General features: G+C 36.3%; 6 protein-coding genes and 5 long non-coding RNA genes across 11 annotated transcripts, besides 1 other annotated feature; 5 read left to right on the forward strand and 6 right to left on the reverse strand.

Moving 5' to 3' along the window:
• Window positions 1-337: part of an LONG TERMINAL REPEAT that runs on past the window's edge.
• Window positions 338-399: 62 nt separating this feature from the next.
• Window positions 400-2,252, forward strand: wtf15 (wtf element Wtf15). The gene is made up of 5 exons (NM_001355924.2): window positions 400-755; window positions 961-1,218; window positions 1,266-1,502; window positions 1,542-1,598; window positions 1,658-2,252. The coding sequence occupies exons 1-5, from the start codon at window positions 617-619 to the stop codon at window positions 1,732-1,734; spliced, it is 768 nt and encodes a 255-aa protein (NP_001343059.1). The 5' UTR covers window positions 400-616; the 3' UTR covers window positions 1,735-2,252.
• Window positions 2,253-2,642: 390 nt separating this feature from the next.
• On the reverse strand, window positions 2,643-3,318 carry SPOM_SPNCRNA.7446. Its single transcript, NR_196783.1, has one exon. It is a non-coding gene; the product is annotated as a non-coding RNA (long non-coding RNA).
• On the forward strand, window positions 2,885-8,363 carry pmd1 (leptomycin transmembrane transporter Pmd1). Its single transcript, NM_001355925.2, has 2 exons — window positions 2,885-3,091; window positions 3,604-8,363. The coding sequence occupies exon 2, from the start codon at window positions 3,766-3,768 to the stop codon at window positions 7,852-7,854; it is 4,089 nt and encodes a 1,362-aa protein (NP_001342744.1). The 5' UTR covers window positions 2,885-3,091; window positions 3,604-3,765; the 3' UTR covers window positions 7,855-8,363.
• SPOM_SPNCRNA.7447 lies at window positions 3,504-3,730 on the reverse strand. Its single transcript, NR_196784.1, has one exon. It is a non-coding gene; the product is annotated as a non-coding RNA (long non-coding RNA).
• Window positions 3,773-9,256, reverse strand: SPOM_SPNCRNA.7448. The gene has a single exon (NR_196785.1). It is a non-coding gene; the product is annotated as a non-coding RNA (long non-coding RNA).
• rpl39 (60S ribosomal protein L39) lies at window positions 8,808-9,187 on the forward strand. The gene is made up of 2 exons (NM_001355926.2): window positions 8,808-8,972; window positions 9,035-9,187. The coding sequence occupies exon 1, from the start codon at window positions 8,813-8,815 to the stop codon at window positions 8,966-8,968; it is 156 nt and encodes a 51-aa protein (NP_001342745.1). The 5' UTR covers window positions 8,808-8,812; the 3' UTR covers window positions 8,969-8,972; window positions 9,035-9,187.
• A 284-nt stretch (window positions 9,257-9,540) lies between the features above and the next one.
• On the reverse strand, window positions 9,541-10,707 carry SPOM_SPCC663.18 (GTPAse-interacting protein). The gene is made up of 3 exons (NM_001355927.2): window positions 10,626-10,707; window positions 10,558-10,589; window positions 9,541-10,509 (listed from the first exon to the last, which is right to left on the reverse strand). The coding sequence occupies exons 1-3, from the start codon at window positions 10,661-10,663 to the stop codon at window positions 10,382-10,384; spliced, it is 198 nt and encodes a 65-aa protein (NP_001343187.1). The 5' UTR covers window positions 10,664-10,707; the 3' UTR covers window positions 9,541-10,381.
• SPOM_SPNCRNA.7449 lies at window positions 9,559-12,654 on the forward strand. Its single transcript, NR_196786.1, has one exon. It is a non-coding gene; the product is annotated as a non-coding RNA (long non-coding RNA).
• asf1 (histone H3-H4 chaperone Asf1) lies at window positions 10,694-12,376 on the reverse strand. The gene has a single exon (NM_001023257.3). The coding sequence runs from the start codon at window positions 12,345-12,347 to the stop codon at window positions 11,559-11,561; it is 789 nt and encodes a 262-aa protein (NP_588267.1). The 5' UTR covers window positions 12,348-12,376; the 3' UTR covers window positions 10,694-11,558.
• On the reverse strand, window positions 12,546-13,668 carry osr1 (dehydrogenase; the record flags this gene model as incomplete). The annotated part of the gene is made up of 1 exon (NM_001023258.2): window positions 12,546-13,668. The coding sequence occupies one exon, from the start codon at window positions 13,666-13,668 to the stop codon at window positions 12,907-12,909; it is 762 nt and encodes a 253-aa protein (NP_588268.1). The 3' UTR covers window positions 12,546-12,906.
• SPOM_SPNCRNA.7450 lies at window positions 12,810-14,089 on the forward strand. The gene has a single exon (NR_196787.1). It is a non-coding gene; the product is annotated as a non-coding RNA (long non-coding RNA).
• The last annotated feature ends 81 nt before the right edge of the window (window positions 14,090-14,170 follow it).

A 14,170-nucleotide genomic window follows, 5' to 3' on the forward strand; every position in this document is an offset into this window, starting at 1 on the left:
TCTGATTTAAGGATACGTAGAGCTGCGGTGAGTTTTCCTTGTGGTCTATTATATTACAATACACAGGTTGTATAAGTAGCAACTGAGTATAGGTATTGTATTAACTGGATTATAATGTTACCTATCACTAATATAGCTCATAACTGAACCTCGTTCCTCAGTTCAGTTGTAACTCTATTTATAATATTTCTAAATAGTTGTTATCAACGGGTATCTATGTATATAGACGAATAGTTACCCGTGATTATCAATAAACGGATCTTAGCTAGTATTCCAACATATGACATATAGTGATACGCAACGTAGTGTATCATAGCGTAGTGTAGTATTGCTGACATAAAATTAATAATAGTATTTTCGTTGCACGTTATAAAAGGAGCAGTGACAAAATGGGTATGTAAGAGGAAATCGCATTTTAGAGATGGGTTTTGAAAGATTTTTTTTTTCTGATACTAGTTGAGAAGCTAAAAGAAACAGTTAGTTCTTTTTTAGAGGTCTATTGATCGCCGCTCTACATTGAATTGTTGATAAAAGAGGTTTTCTTAATAGCTCTTACGTTTGTCGCAATCCCAGCAATTGGTATATTTTTGAGTATATCTTACCTCCATTTAATAAGATGAGCAATAATTATACTTCCTTAAGCAGCTCTTTAGATGAAGAAATGGGATTGAAGGCAGGACATGAAATTGACTTGGAAGGAAGCCCACCTTCAGAGCACAATTCGGAGGAGAAAAGCACATTGCCTTCAAATTCAGGTACGTTATGTTGTTAATATGAAAGAAAACATTATAGTAAAAACTGTATCTTGATGTTATTTAAAAATAACATGTTTGTGATTATTTGGTTACATTCGACTTACTCAAATTTTCGATTCTAAGCGCGGTGAGCTTTTTTTTTCTTTCAAATATAATATAAATTCCTGTTAATGTTTGAAGTTTCAGCATTTACTAATGCATTCAGATATTCTGACGTCCGCTAATCCTGTGTCTCAAGCTTCAGAAACTCCAGATCACAGCATCGAAAGTAATACAGGATCTACGCAATCGCCCACAAGCCATAGTCTACTTCTGAAGTTCTCTTTTTGTATTGTTTATTATTCTTATTTTGCAATTGTTGTGCTTGGTTGCGTGCTTCCTTTTGAGCACACACACACTTTCCTTATAGCTTTTTTGGTTATATTCGGTATAATCTCTGTGATATTGTTTAGCGGCTCAATTTGTAAGCAAATTGTGAGGATGTTATCAGTTCATTCACTAACTCTTCAGACTACTATGAAACTTGGACCAAGACTGTGAAGCACTTTTTGAAAAAAGTGATAAGCCCTTTCAAGAAGGAATACATTGTGTGTGCATTTTTAAAAACTTTTGTTTTCTATGGGCTTTTGAAAACGATTGAACATTTTTTAGTTCTTCTTTCTGGTGATAAATGGGGATGGAAATGCTCAACATTATCTAGCATTCTCACTCCTGTATCATGCATCTCTTTTTGCTTAAATGAATCAGGTTCGTTATTGTAATAATTTAGTTATATTAATAATACAGTACAACTCAGATCATGCAGCACTCATTTGTTCATAAATACCGTGGCATGGATTAAATGTATGTTCTATAAATAATGAGATATTTCTTGCAAAGAATTTTCTATTAACGATATTAAGCTCTTGGTGGCGGAAAAAATGCGTTTGAAAATAACTACAATCAATTGAATGAAACAAGTCCCGAAGACCTAGTTTAGTTTCATTATTGCTTGGTACTGTCAATAGTCGCGAAGCGCTTTTCTCAAAATCTCTTTTCACGAAATATTCAACGCAATGGAGTAACTTTGCAATCATAATGCTTTAATTTGGAAGTTTAAGTATGGTCGATCATTTGCCAACTTTTTGTACTGTATATTTTTATCTCGTTCTTTTGTTATCATTTAATTTGTTGACCAGTGTGTTACTTAAAAGCATTCTACAATGCTACTTGACATGTTTATATGGGATTTTGCATATCCATTATTGCAAGAATGCGTTGATGATGGTTACTATTCATGTCAACCCACGTTGATAAATTGCGATTCTTAGATTGACTATCAAATCAACTAGTGGAATTAGGAAACCTACTGCTCAGTCTGGTTGTATTCATAATTTCGTTTATATTTCTTTCATGATTATTTCTCAAAATTTAAACTCTTTTTTAATGAAACCAAATTCGTCAATGTCTACTTCTTTGTTAATTTGTTTTAGACCAATCTATGTTATTGTTTACTAAATAGCGAGCGACAAAAAAGCTCCTAGGTAATGTTATCTGATGCTAAGATAGTTAAGCTAAACCAGCATAATAGTAAAATACTCAATTGAAGTATAGCCCACTAATTGAACTGATGAATGTAGGCTCAACTGTGTTCTACTAAGTTTAGTATATGTTTATTTAAATTTTTTTCTCAGTTTGATCATTTCAGTTGATGAATATGAATTCTAGTTGGATAACCTCATTAATGGGAATTATATAATAATCAGTGATAGACAATTTTGCGTAATATAGAGATATAACGATATAAAAGTTTACAATGTTTTTACGCACTCATTACAGTTTTTACATTCGTTATACAATTGTTAAAATATAAACATAGAGATCACAATTTTAAGCACCGTAGTTTCAAGTAATTTGCTATCTTGGTTAAAAAATGCGCAACTGCACATTAGCGAATTCTATCTGTTTCTACGTCTGAATCCGCCTTTAATTGTGGCTTATGCCTCCACATGCTAAAACGCACTATTTGGCAATACGTGAAAGACAAATACTTCATTCTTAGTCATCTCATAAAAACTAACTCCTCGGAACCGAGGAGGGTAAACAAGCGCCGAGTGTGCATTTATATTGATTAGACAGGGATTTTTAGTTGTACTTTTCAAATCACTATACTCTTTTGCTTTTTCTTGAATTTTGTTTAGTCGCAGAAGACTGCGCTTGCTTATTAGAGTATTTAGCATTAAGAGGTATTAACTTAACTTCAATTCCCTATCAGGACGTGGAAGAAACGTTTTTACGCCTTTTGACAATTGTCAAAATTTGGGAAAACCCTACTGTGTTAATTGTATTGTAATTTGGTAAGTGTTGTGTGTGTGGATGGATTGAACAAGGAACGATGATGCGAATTGGCAAAATGGTAACATGGCAATATTATTATTGTCTCAGCTCTAATAGTCTGTCTTTACAAGTTGGATGAGAAGGAGAACGATTGAGATGCTGCTTGGCTTTTATGATTATAATGATTATTGTGATAGTTCATGGATGGGTAGGAATATTTTTTTCTTTGTTATTTTTAAGACACATATGCATCTGCAAGCATTCGAGTGAAATAATTTGTTGGCTGATTTTATCCTCACAAGGTTCAACGCTAAATTTTGTTGTACTGGATGCTATAGGCGTTGAAAGTTTCTTGCTTCAATGCTTTTTTTCACTGACCAGATTTTTCCAATTATTAAATAAAAATTTTAACTGGTACAATAATTACGACGATATTCGTTTTATCAATTCCATTCACGTTCTTCTCCCTTTTAGCCTTTTTTATCCATAATTGATGACTTGTTATTTGAACGACTTCTAACCCTTTTCTTAGTGTTACGATTTTAGTTTCCAATTATTTGGTTTAAATTATTTTTTTCATCTTCTACATCTCCGTTTGTTTAAACCTACCTATTTTTCTTAATTTCCATTTTCTACTCTCGATCCTCAAACTGGTTTTCTTAATTTGTTTTAATTTTATAGAATTTGCATAATCATGTCTTTGCATAGTAAAAAATCCACTTCTACGGTTAAGGATAACGAACATTCTTTGGACCTTTCTATCAAAAGCATACCTTCAAATGAAAAAAACTTTTCAACAGAGAAAAGCGAGAATGAGGCTTCTGAAAGCCACGTGGTAGATGTTGTCAAAGATCCTTTTGAACAGTATACTCCTGAAGAACAAGAAATCCTTTACAAACAAATTAATGACACACCTGCCAAACTTTCTGGATACCCTAGAATCCTTTCATACGCCGATAAATGGGATATTATGCTGCAATTGGCAGGCACCATTACTGGTATTGGTGCCGGCCTGGGTATGCCATTGATGTCCCTTGTATCCGGTCAGCTGGCTCAAGCTTTTACCGACCTTGCCTCTGGCAAAGGAGCGTCATCTTTCCAACACACTGTAGATCACTTTTGTCTTTATTTTATTTACATCGCAATTGGTGTCTTTGGCTGTTCATATATTTACACTGTAACCTTTATTATTGCAGGAGAGCGGATTGCCCGTCGTATTCGACAAGATTATTTGCATGCCATTCTTTCCCAAAATATCGGTTATTTCGATCGTCTAGGTGCCGGTGAAATTACCACTCGAATTACTACTGATACAAACTTTATTCAAGATGGTTTAGGTGAGAAGGTCGGATTGGTGTTCTTTGCAATAGCAACCTTTGTATCTGGTTTTGTTATCGCTTTTATTCGTCATTGGAAGTTCACATTGATATTGAGTTCAATGTTTCCAGCCATTTGTGGTGGTATCGGCTTGGGTGTTCCCTTTATTACCAAAAACACCAAAGGTCAAATCGCCGTCGTTGCCGAATCCAGTACATTTGTGGAAGAAGTGTTTTCCAATATCAGAAATGCTTTTGCTTTTGGTACCCAAGATATTCTTGCAAAATTGTACAATAAGTACTTAATAACTGCACAACGCTTCGGTATCAATAAGGCAATTGCAATGGGTTTAATGGTTGGATGGATGTTCTTTGTTGCGTATGGTGTTTACGGTCTTGCATTTTGGGAAGGTGGACGCCTCCTACATGCAGGTGATTTAGATGTTAGCAAATTAATTGGCTGCTTTTTCGCCGTCCTTATTGCTTCCTATAGTTTGGCCAACATTTCTCCTAAGATGCAGTCATTTGTTAGTTGTGCCTCAGCCGCTAAAAAGATTTTCGACACAATTGATCGTGTTAGTCCAATTAATGCTTTTACACCTACTGGTGATGTAGTCAAAGATATTAAAGGGGAGATCGAATTGAAAAATATTCGATTTGTTTATCCTACTCGTCCTGAAGTTTTAGTGCTGGATAACTTTTCTTTGGTATGCCCTTCTGGTAAAATTACTGCTTTAGTAGGTGCCAGTGGTAGCGGCAAATCCACGATCATTGGACTTGTTGAGCGATTTTACGACCCCATTGGTGGGCAGGTTTTCTTAGATGGTAAAGACCTTAGAACGCTGAACGTTGCTTCGCTGAGAAATCAAATATCTTTGGTACAACAAGAACCGGTTCTGTTTGCTACAACTGTGTTTGAAAATATAACTTATGGCCTGCCTGATACAATTAAAGGTACCTTGTCTAAGGAAGAATTGGAAAGAAGAGTTTATGATGCCGCTAAGCTTGCCAACGCTTACGACTTTATTATGACATTACCCGAGCAATTTTCAACTAATGTTGGACAACGCGGTTTCCTTATGTCAGGAGGACAAAAACAAAGAATTGCAATCGCTAGGGCCGTTATTAGTGATCCCAAGATCTTATTGTTGGACGAAGCCACAAGTGCTTTAGACTCTAAGAGTGAAGTGCTTGTTCAGAAAGCTCTAGATAATGCATCGAGATCTCGTACCACTATCGTTATTGCTCATCGTCTTTCTACAATTCGTAACGCTGATAATATTGTCGTAGTGAATGCAGGAAAAATTGTTGAACAGGGCTCCCACAATGAATTGTTAGATCTGAATGGTGCTTATGCTAGACTAGTAGAAGCTCAAAAGCTATCAGGTGGAGAAAAAGACCAGGAAATGGTCGAGGAAGAACTGGAGGATGCTCCGAGGGAAATACCCATAACGTCTTTTGGTGACGATGATGAAGATAATGATATGGCTAGCCTCGAGGCCCCTATGATGTCCCATAATACGGATACTGATACGTTGAATAATAAACTCAACGAGAAAGATAATGTCGTGTTTGAAGACAAAACCCTTCAGCATGTAGCTTCCGAAATTGTTCCAAACCTACCTCCTGCAGATGTCGGTGAACTTAATGAGGAGCCTAAAAAGTCCAAAAAGTCAAAGAAAAACAACCATGAGATTAATTCGTTAACAGCGTTATGGTTCATTCATTCTTTTGTACGGACAATGATAGAGATTATTTGTCTATTAATTGGTATTTTGGCTTCTATGATTTGTGGTGCAGCTTACCCTGTTCAGGCAGCTGTTTTTGCAAGATTTCTCAATATCTTCACTGATCTCTCATCCACAGACTTTTTACACAAAGTAAACGTGTTTGCTGTTTATTGGCTTATTCTAGCTATTGTTCAATTCTTCGCTTATGCAATTTCCAATTTTGCAATGACTTATGCAATGGAAGCAGTTTTGCAAAGAATTCGTTATCATCTATTTCGAACATTGCTTCGTCAAGATGTTGAGTTTTTCGACCGTAGTGAGAACACAGTTGGTGCTATTACTACTTCTTTATCAACGAAAATTCAGTCTTTGGAGGGATTGAGCGGCCCGACTTTAGGAACCTTTTTCCAAATTTTGACCAATATCATTTCAGTTACGATTTTATCTTTGGCTACAGGATGGAAGTTGGGTTTGGTGACCCTTTCGACCTCCCCTGTTATCATTACTGCTGGTTATTACCGTGTACGTGCTCTTGATCAAGTCCAAGAGAAGTTGTCTGCTGCCTACAAAGAGTCAGCTGCGTTCGCATGCGAGTCAACTTCAGCCATTCGTACAGTCGCTAGTCTTAATCGCGAAGAAAACGTTTTTGCTGAGTATTGTGATTCTCTCATCAAACCTGGCCGTGAGTCGGCAATCGCATCATTGAAATCTGGTTTATTCTTTTCTGCTGCTCAAGGTGTTACCTTTTTGATTAACGCATTGACATTTTGGTATGGTTCTACCTTAATGCGCAAGGGCGAATATAACATCGTTCAGTTTTATACTTGTTTTATTGCAATTGTCTTTGGTATACAACAAGCTGGTCAATTCTTTGGTTACTCAGCAGATGTAACAAAAGCAAAGGCTGCTGCCGGTGAAATTAAGTATTTGTCCGAATCAAAACCTAAAATTGATACATGGTCGACGGAAGGAAAGAAAGTTGAATCCCTTCAAAGTGCAGCAATTGAATTCAGGCAAGTTGAATTTAGTTACCCTACCAGAAGGCATATTAAAGTTCTTCGTGGTTTGAACCTCACTGTGAAGCCCGGGCAGTTTGTCGCATTCGTAGGATCTTCTGGCTGTGGTAAATCTACGACCATTGGGCTTATCGAGCGTTTCTACGATTGCGACAATGGAGCTGTATTGGTGGACGGTGTTAATGTTCGTGACTATAACATTAACGACTACCGCAAACAAATTGCCCTTGTCTCTCAAGAGCCAACGTTGTACCAAGGTACTGTTCGTGAGAACATTGTTTTGGGCGCATCTAAAGATGTCTCTGAAGAAGAGATGATTGAAGCTTGCAAGAAGGCCAATATTCATGAGTTTATTCTTGGATTGCCCAACGGTTATAACACACTTTGCGGTCAAAAGGGCTCTTCCTTATCTGGTGGTCAAAAACAGCGTATTGCCATTGCTAGAGCATTAATTAGAAATCCAAAGATTCTCCTTTTAGATGAAGCAACCAGTGCTTTAGACAGTCATAGCGAAAAGGTCGTTCAAGAAGCTTTAAATGCCGCCTCTCAAGGTAGAACCACGGTAGCAATTGCTCATCGTTTGTCTTCTATCCAAGATGCAGACTGTATTTTCGTATTTGATGGTGGTGTTATCGCTGAAGCTGGTACTCATGCCGAGCTTGTTAAACAGCGCGGTCGTTACTATGAACTTGTGGTTGAACAGGGATTGAACAAAGCATAATTTATTTGAAAAGGGTGATACCCGACAAGAGCCCTTTTTTTGTCTTTCTGATCAGTAAAAGGGTTTCCATTGTTTAGATTAACTCCCTCATATATCGTTAAGTTATTTCCGAATTTCCTTTATTTAGGTCATGTATACTATTATGCGATGAAGCATGACCAATGCTATTAAATTACTTAATATTTCCTTATTTTGAAAATGGATGTTTGTCGTTTGTCTTCTAGATATGTCTTCATCCATAGTCAGGTTTGTGTTTTATTCCAAAAACTTGTCAATTTCAAGGATTGAATAACAAGGTTACTTTTTAGGCATTATGGCCTTACTAGCAATGTAAGGAATTTTAATGTCTGTGCTATTTAATGTTGTTTGGTCAACTGATTAATTTAATTTGCTAACGTGCAAATAATTGTCTATTTTATCGTAATCGGTACGATGGCATTTTACTCTTACCATTAACTTTGATTCATAATGAATAATGGATTCGTTTTTTGTTTTTTTATTGACCCTCATAAGTACGGATTTCGTAGTTTTTCAAATTGTAAATAGTAGTAACAAAATAGAAGTTTTTTGACTTGGGAACTTCTTTGTACCTCAATGCTTAAAATATGAGCTTCTAGCCCAAATGTAAAATTAATAGCAAGTTTACTTTGATATGATTGAACCAAATATTACTTACTAACACTACTTTCTTGAATGCGTCTGCCTTTTTCTAACAACAAGCTTTTGGACTAACTGAAATATATTTAATTATTTCTTCAGTATCTCAATTCTAGTTTAAATAACGCTCTGACGGCATATTTCACAAAACAGTTTTAACGGTTACTAGCAATATGTACCATAGTATGTTGAAATTATTCCTTAAATCCTACAAAAACCTTCAAAAGACAGTCACAGTTGTGAAAAAAGAGCAGTCACATTCGCTTTAGTTGCGTGGATGCAACACTCTGTCTTCCACAAAATGCCTTCTCACAAGAGTTTCCGTACCAAGCAAAAGCTTGCCAAGGCTGCGCGTCAAAACCGCCCCATTCCTCAATGGATTCGTCTTCGCACCGGAAACACTGTTCATTATAACATGAAGAGAAGACACTGGAGACGTACCAAGTTGAACATCTAAAATGGTATGTCGACAAAATCAACCGACGCCTTTGCTTGTGGAGTAACTGTTTTCTAACTGAGATAGCGTTCGTGTACATGAAGTTATGGATTGCTTTATGCGTATCCTACGTTTTACGTGTGCAAAAATAGAAAATGGATCCATTCTGTTTGAGCGAAAAATTTCTATATAAACGCAATGTATCTGTTGTCTTCAATAACTATGTAAACAGTTCCATGCAAGTCGTAAGGATTGTCGTGTAATATAGTAGAGTTGAATGATCTGTAAATAAAACGATTTTAAGTGTACTTTAATTTTCTAGTAGTTGGTGGCGGCGCGGCCTGACCTGGTAGGAAAAACTTTTGACTTGTAATTGTCGGGATAGATGAGTTTTTGTTTTTATTTAAAGAGCTTGAAAAATTTATACTCATTTCAATTTCGACAAAGTTTGTAAGTTATTTTATTAAAATACTTTGTAACAAATAAAATGACTGCAGGATGATTTGTCCTCCTGCATTGTTTTACGCTACAGGGTTTTTTTAGTACATAGGGTATCAAGAAGCTTTCAACACATCTTAAGTCTACTTGTGTAAGGAAAATATTTACAAATTTAAAACTTGACCAGAAGTAAAAAAAATAAAACAAAAATTTAATGGTAGTCATGCAGAACTTCAATTGAGTATAGATTAGTCAAAAACGAGCTAGCTGTGCTAAAGTTCAGTGCCAGTGACGTTGAGCTTAAAAAATAGAAAATAGAATAGAAAAAGATGAAATGGCAACACATTTGGCAGAATGATGTCCAAGGAAATCGATGGGAACATCAAAGGGTCAGAAACAAGAGAATAAAGCGTGAAGGTGTTCAAAGCCCACCTACCCACTTGCAATGAAGGTTGAGCGAGACGCAATAAGTTTTAAATGATAATTGGAGGGTCTTTCTTTTTTTTTTCTTCGCTCAATGAAAAAGGAGATAAACAAAATTGCAATAATTCATGTCTTTTAATAACGATATTAATTAGACAACTCGAAAAGGTATGTGGGTCGAAAGGCGTGTGGGGAACTCAAGAGGGCAATCAGAAAGTAAAGCCAACGTGTTTTATAATACGATGGGGAAAGCGAGGGATGGATCAATCCAACCAACAGCGACCAGTACAAGGGAATTTCTCTACGTAAAAAAATGCTAAAGGCCGCTAAAGGGCTGATCCATCCAACGGAAAACAAACACTTAAAGTAATCCAGTCATTCGTCCAAAAACTTTTCTGAGAATTCGCAGTTTTAACAGCGTTCTTACGCATCTATCCAAACGAACCTTATTTTTTTTTCTTCTTCATCGAACGAATCATACAAAAAACATCAAAAAAAGCGATTAATCAATTCAATGGTGCATCAACAACTCTTTCTGTACAAGTGTTGCTTCATAAAGAGGGTTAAACGACTTTACTTCTTGGGAACAGTCTGACGATTCTGAAAGGCCATCATGCTGCCGATGTATTGGCACAGATACTCGCTTTCTCGACTAATGTTTTCAGATTCCTGTTTGTTTTGATCGATCTCATCCAACAAAGCTATCAATTGTTAGTCTTTTCTTTCTCCAAAACGCACCGCCATCGTACCTTGCAATTGCTGTTGCAATTCCATCGCTTTCCTATCAATTTAGCAAAGAACTAGCAAAACCACTTACTGCTCCATCAAACTTCTTGGCAAGGAATCTGTACTCATTGAGTAATGCGCTTTTTTTGTTTTTTTGCGGAAAATGGGAGGTTGGGAAGTGTCTTACCAGCGTAGCGTCAATACATGTCATTTCCCATTGCTGTGACTTAGGGGTGTCACTCAATTTAAAGAGGCCACTGCAAGAGACATTATCCTTAATTGAGTTGAGTATTGCTATACGCAATATTTAAATAGCGTTTTATGTCATAATACGTTTTATTAGCGAACGGATTACATTGGAGTACGCAACTGATGGGTCTTGCAATAAACAAATATACATAGGGCGAAAACTAGAATGAGTGCTGCTGTCTTTTGGATGAATAAGTTAAATATGGAACATACTAATAATGGATCCACACATTAATAAACTGGAAAAAGATCCCGTCCCGTAAGGATAAATCGAGGAGAGAAAGCTTGCGTCTGTGCCCTAATTATGTTTTGAAAAACATGAAATGCACACTTCATACACCAGGATGCGAAAGTCTTTCAACAATTTACATGGGAAAAAAAGAAAATAATAATCTAATAGAACTCCGTTCCAAAATATGGAACGTTGGTACAAATGATGCGTTTAGGGCGATTGGAAGAGGCATACAATAGATGCTTCTTCCCTCCATTATGCAACGGAAAGGTCGACGGTTCAAAAATGAATTTAAATAAAAGATGTGTTATGAAAAATGCTTTATGGTAACAGGAAAAAAAATGCTATTCCTCTTTTCCCATTCCATAGTTTTTATTCTCACACTATCACCAGTCATGAATATTTTACATCGAAAAAATAACGGGTAGAGCGATATATATGCGCAAACTAAAAGAGAGTATACAAAAAAGTAATCATGTTCTTTATCGGATTAGTTCTTGTCAATATTAGTATTAGCATTCAAAAAATAGTCCGATTATCATTTTACTGAGACGTCTCTGGTTTCTCCTCAGGTTTCTCTTCCGCAGCTGAAGCATTTGCAAGAGCCGACTCTTCTTCTTCTTCCTCTATATCAATTTCTTCTTCTTCTTCTTCTTCCGATCCTTTCCCATCATTTTCTCCTTCTCCATCACCATCACCTTCTCCATCACCGTCTCCATCGTCTTCCTCCTCCTCCTCCTCATCGCCTTCTCCCTCTTCATCGAATTCTTCCTCCATTTCATCAGCTTCCTCCTCTTCTTCCTCTTCGTCCGCGTCAGGCTGAACTGGTGGAGCATCGTCAAAGTCGGGATTATCCCACTGAATGTTGAATCGAGTCACCCTTGGCTTTTCTGCTAAAATACTGCGCCAGACTTTAGAAATGTCAACCTTGACCTTTTTAATTTCTGCATCGTCCATTTCCTGAAGGTTCAGGCCCTCCATCTCATTGTTGACATAATAACCTACTCGAACAAACTCATTATCCTCATATGCACAAGAGAGTAAAATAACTGTGACACCCAAAACATCGCTGAGTTGAGGTAAAAGATCGATATTAGGAGGATCAGCTTCAAAAACGAATTTATTAATCCCGATTGGTATAGGTCCCACTAGTAGCGTGTCCAAAATTTGGTCGTAACTTTGAGACGTCGCACTACCTACATATGTCAACTTCCATTCCAGGTCGCTTTTTAACGGCTCCAGACATTCAAAGGTAATTTCGAATTTATATGGATCAGAGAACTTTGCCGGATTATTTAGCACATTAACACTAAGGATATTCACGATTGACATTTCGAAGTGAAACGCGTCTAAGCGATTGCCAAGAACAGCGTAGGTGAAGAAAGGTTTCGTAGAGTTCGGATAATTAAGGATACGCTTGACTATTTTATATCGCTTTTCGTGCTCTAAGGTAATAACACCTATTTGATTCAAACATATAAGGATTAAAATGCAGTAAATATAAATACTGAAGGCACATCTAAACAATGCCTCACTATTCGGTAAACAATAGAAAACATAACCATTGTTAAGTATTTTATGCGAAAGTACGAAGAACTTACAGAGCAGTTTAGTTAAACATAACCGTTGTTTAATAAAAATTTCTATTTCATTAATAATGCATGCAATGTACAATTAATATGATCATCAAATTTCATTGTGCAAAAACAACTCGTATGTGAAACATAAAAAATAGACATAACCTCCTTCATCTCTAATTATTAAAAAAGATATACAAGCGGATTAAAACATATATTTAGGGTTATTGTAAGTTCCTTCGATCATTCGGTTATATAATATTGATGCAGCTTAACAGCAAATCCGAATGACTTGTTAATGATGTGAATTTCCATCAGTATGGAATTGTAGTACCATCATAGTTGAAAAAAAATCCATTATTTTCGGGCTTCAAATTGTCTACAACTTTCAACATATCTGAAGCGCTTTGGTCTGGTGCCAAGGCCTGTTTCGCAAAGATATCTAAAATTTCCGGTTTCGCTTCAGCATGCTGATTTACAGCTTCCTGAGCTGAATCGGTTCGAACCATTCCGGGATGAATTGAAATCACTATGAATCCTTCATCTTGTAGCTCAAAACTAATTTCCTTCATTGTAAAATTTAAAGCAGCCTTGGATTGGCCATAACCAGATTGGTTAAATGGGAAGAAAGCACCCATGGATCCAACTAATGATGAAGTAAAAACAATGATTTTAGATTCTCCTTTCTTCACAAGAGGATAAAAGGCTTGGTAGACATGAATTGGTCCTAAAACATTGGTTTTATAGTGAGAGTTCCAGACATCATCAGGAGTATTCAGAACAGTGTTGAAAGAATGAAAAATGCCCGAATTTACCCAAAGAACATCTACTTTACCTACAGCTTTTGCAACTTCTTGAGCGGCTTCATTAGCACTCTCTAGAGAGGAGATATCTAACTTAATAATATGCACATTGGAATGAGACTTGCTCCATTCTTGTAATTCAGTAGCAGCTTCAGGCTTGCGGGCACTTGCAAATACAACTGTTCCTTCTCTGTTGCTCAATTCCTTAACAAGAGAGAGTCCAATGCCTCGATTTCCTCCTGCAATAAAGTAAATTTTGTTGGTAGTAGACATATTCTAACACAATATTTGAATGATCCTTGAATCCGTTTGAAAAGTGTAATTTGGTGTCGGCAATTTATCATTAACTTCGTGCTTATATACCAATTCTTCAAATCATTATGCTTACGTGATTTGAACCGTGAATTTTGATGCTTACATAATTGAATATACTTCCAAAATCAGCAGGTTCATAGTAGTTCACGTAGAGCGTTAGGTGATATTTTGCCATATAATATGGATATTGCAACTAATCTTTATAACCCGTTCCATTGGTTTGTCAGCTGCTTCCTTGATACTGCTTGCATACTGAATAGTATTCCTTTAAATGCACCTTTCTTTTAATTTCCTTGATAAAGTATCATAAAGGGAGAATTTATTTGAAAATTGTTTAATTGATAATGCTGAGACATTGGCCATAGGAGAAAAGCGTTGAATCAGGATACAAAAAAACAACTCTTTTAAACCTTGAAGTCCTTTCACAATAAAAATTATTAAACAAAAAAAACATAGAAAT

This window comes from Schizosaccharomyces pombe (assembly GCF_000002945.2).
Source record: "Schizosaccharomyces pombe strain 972h- genome assembly, chromosome: III".
NCBI lineage: Eukaryota > Fungi > Ascomycota > Schizosaccharomycetes > Schizosaccharomycetales > Schizosaccharomycetaceae > Schizosaccharomyces > Schizosaccharomyces pombe.

Bases quoted from the DNA above. Each gene is read 5' to 3' on its own strand.
- wtf15 (NM_001355924.2), top strand. From the start codon at position 617: ATGAGCAATAATTATACTTCCTTAAGCAGCTCTTTAGATGAAGAAATG. The intron at 756-960 runs GTACGTTATGTT...TAATGCATTCAG, and splicing joins CACATTGCCTTCAAATTCAG to ATATTCTGACGTCCGCTAAT. The intron at 1,599-1,657 runs GTATGTTCTATA...AACGATATTAAG, and splicing joins TACCGTGGCATGGATTAAAT to CTCTTGGTGGCGGAAAAAAT.
- pmd1 (NM_001355925.2), top strand. From the start codon at position 3,766: ATGTCTTTGCATAGTAAAAAATCCACTTCTACGGTTAAGGATAACGAA.
- rpl39 (NM_001355926.2), top strand. From the start codon at position 8,813: ATGCCTTCTCACAAGAGTTTCCGTACCAAGCAAAAGCTTGCCAAGGCT.
- SPOM_SPCC663.18 (NM_001355927.2), bottom strand. From the start codon at position 10,663: ATGAGTACAGATTCCTTGCCAAGAAGTTTGATGGAGCA. The intron at 10,590-10,625 runs GTAAGTGGTTTT...CTAAATTGATAG, and splicing joins CCAAGAAGTTTGATGGAGCA to GAAAGCGATGGAATTGCAAC. The intron at 10,510-10,557 runs GTACGATGGCGG...AACAATTGATAG, and splicing joins ATTGCAACAGCAATTGCAAG to CTTTGTTGGATGAGATCGAT.
- asf1 (NM_001023257.3), bottom strand. From the start codon at position 12,347: ATGTCAATCGTGAATATCCTTAGTGTTAATGTGCTAAATAATCCGGCA.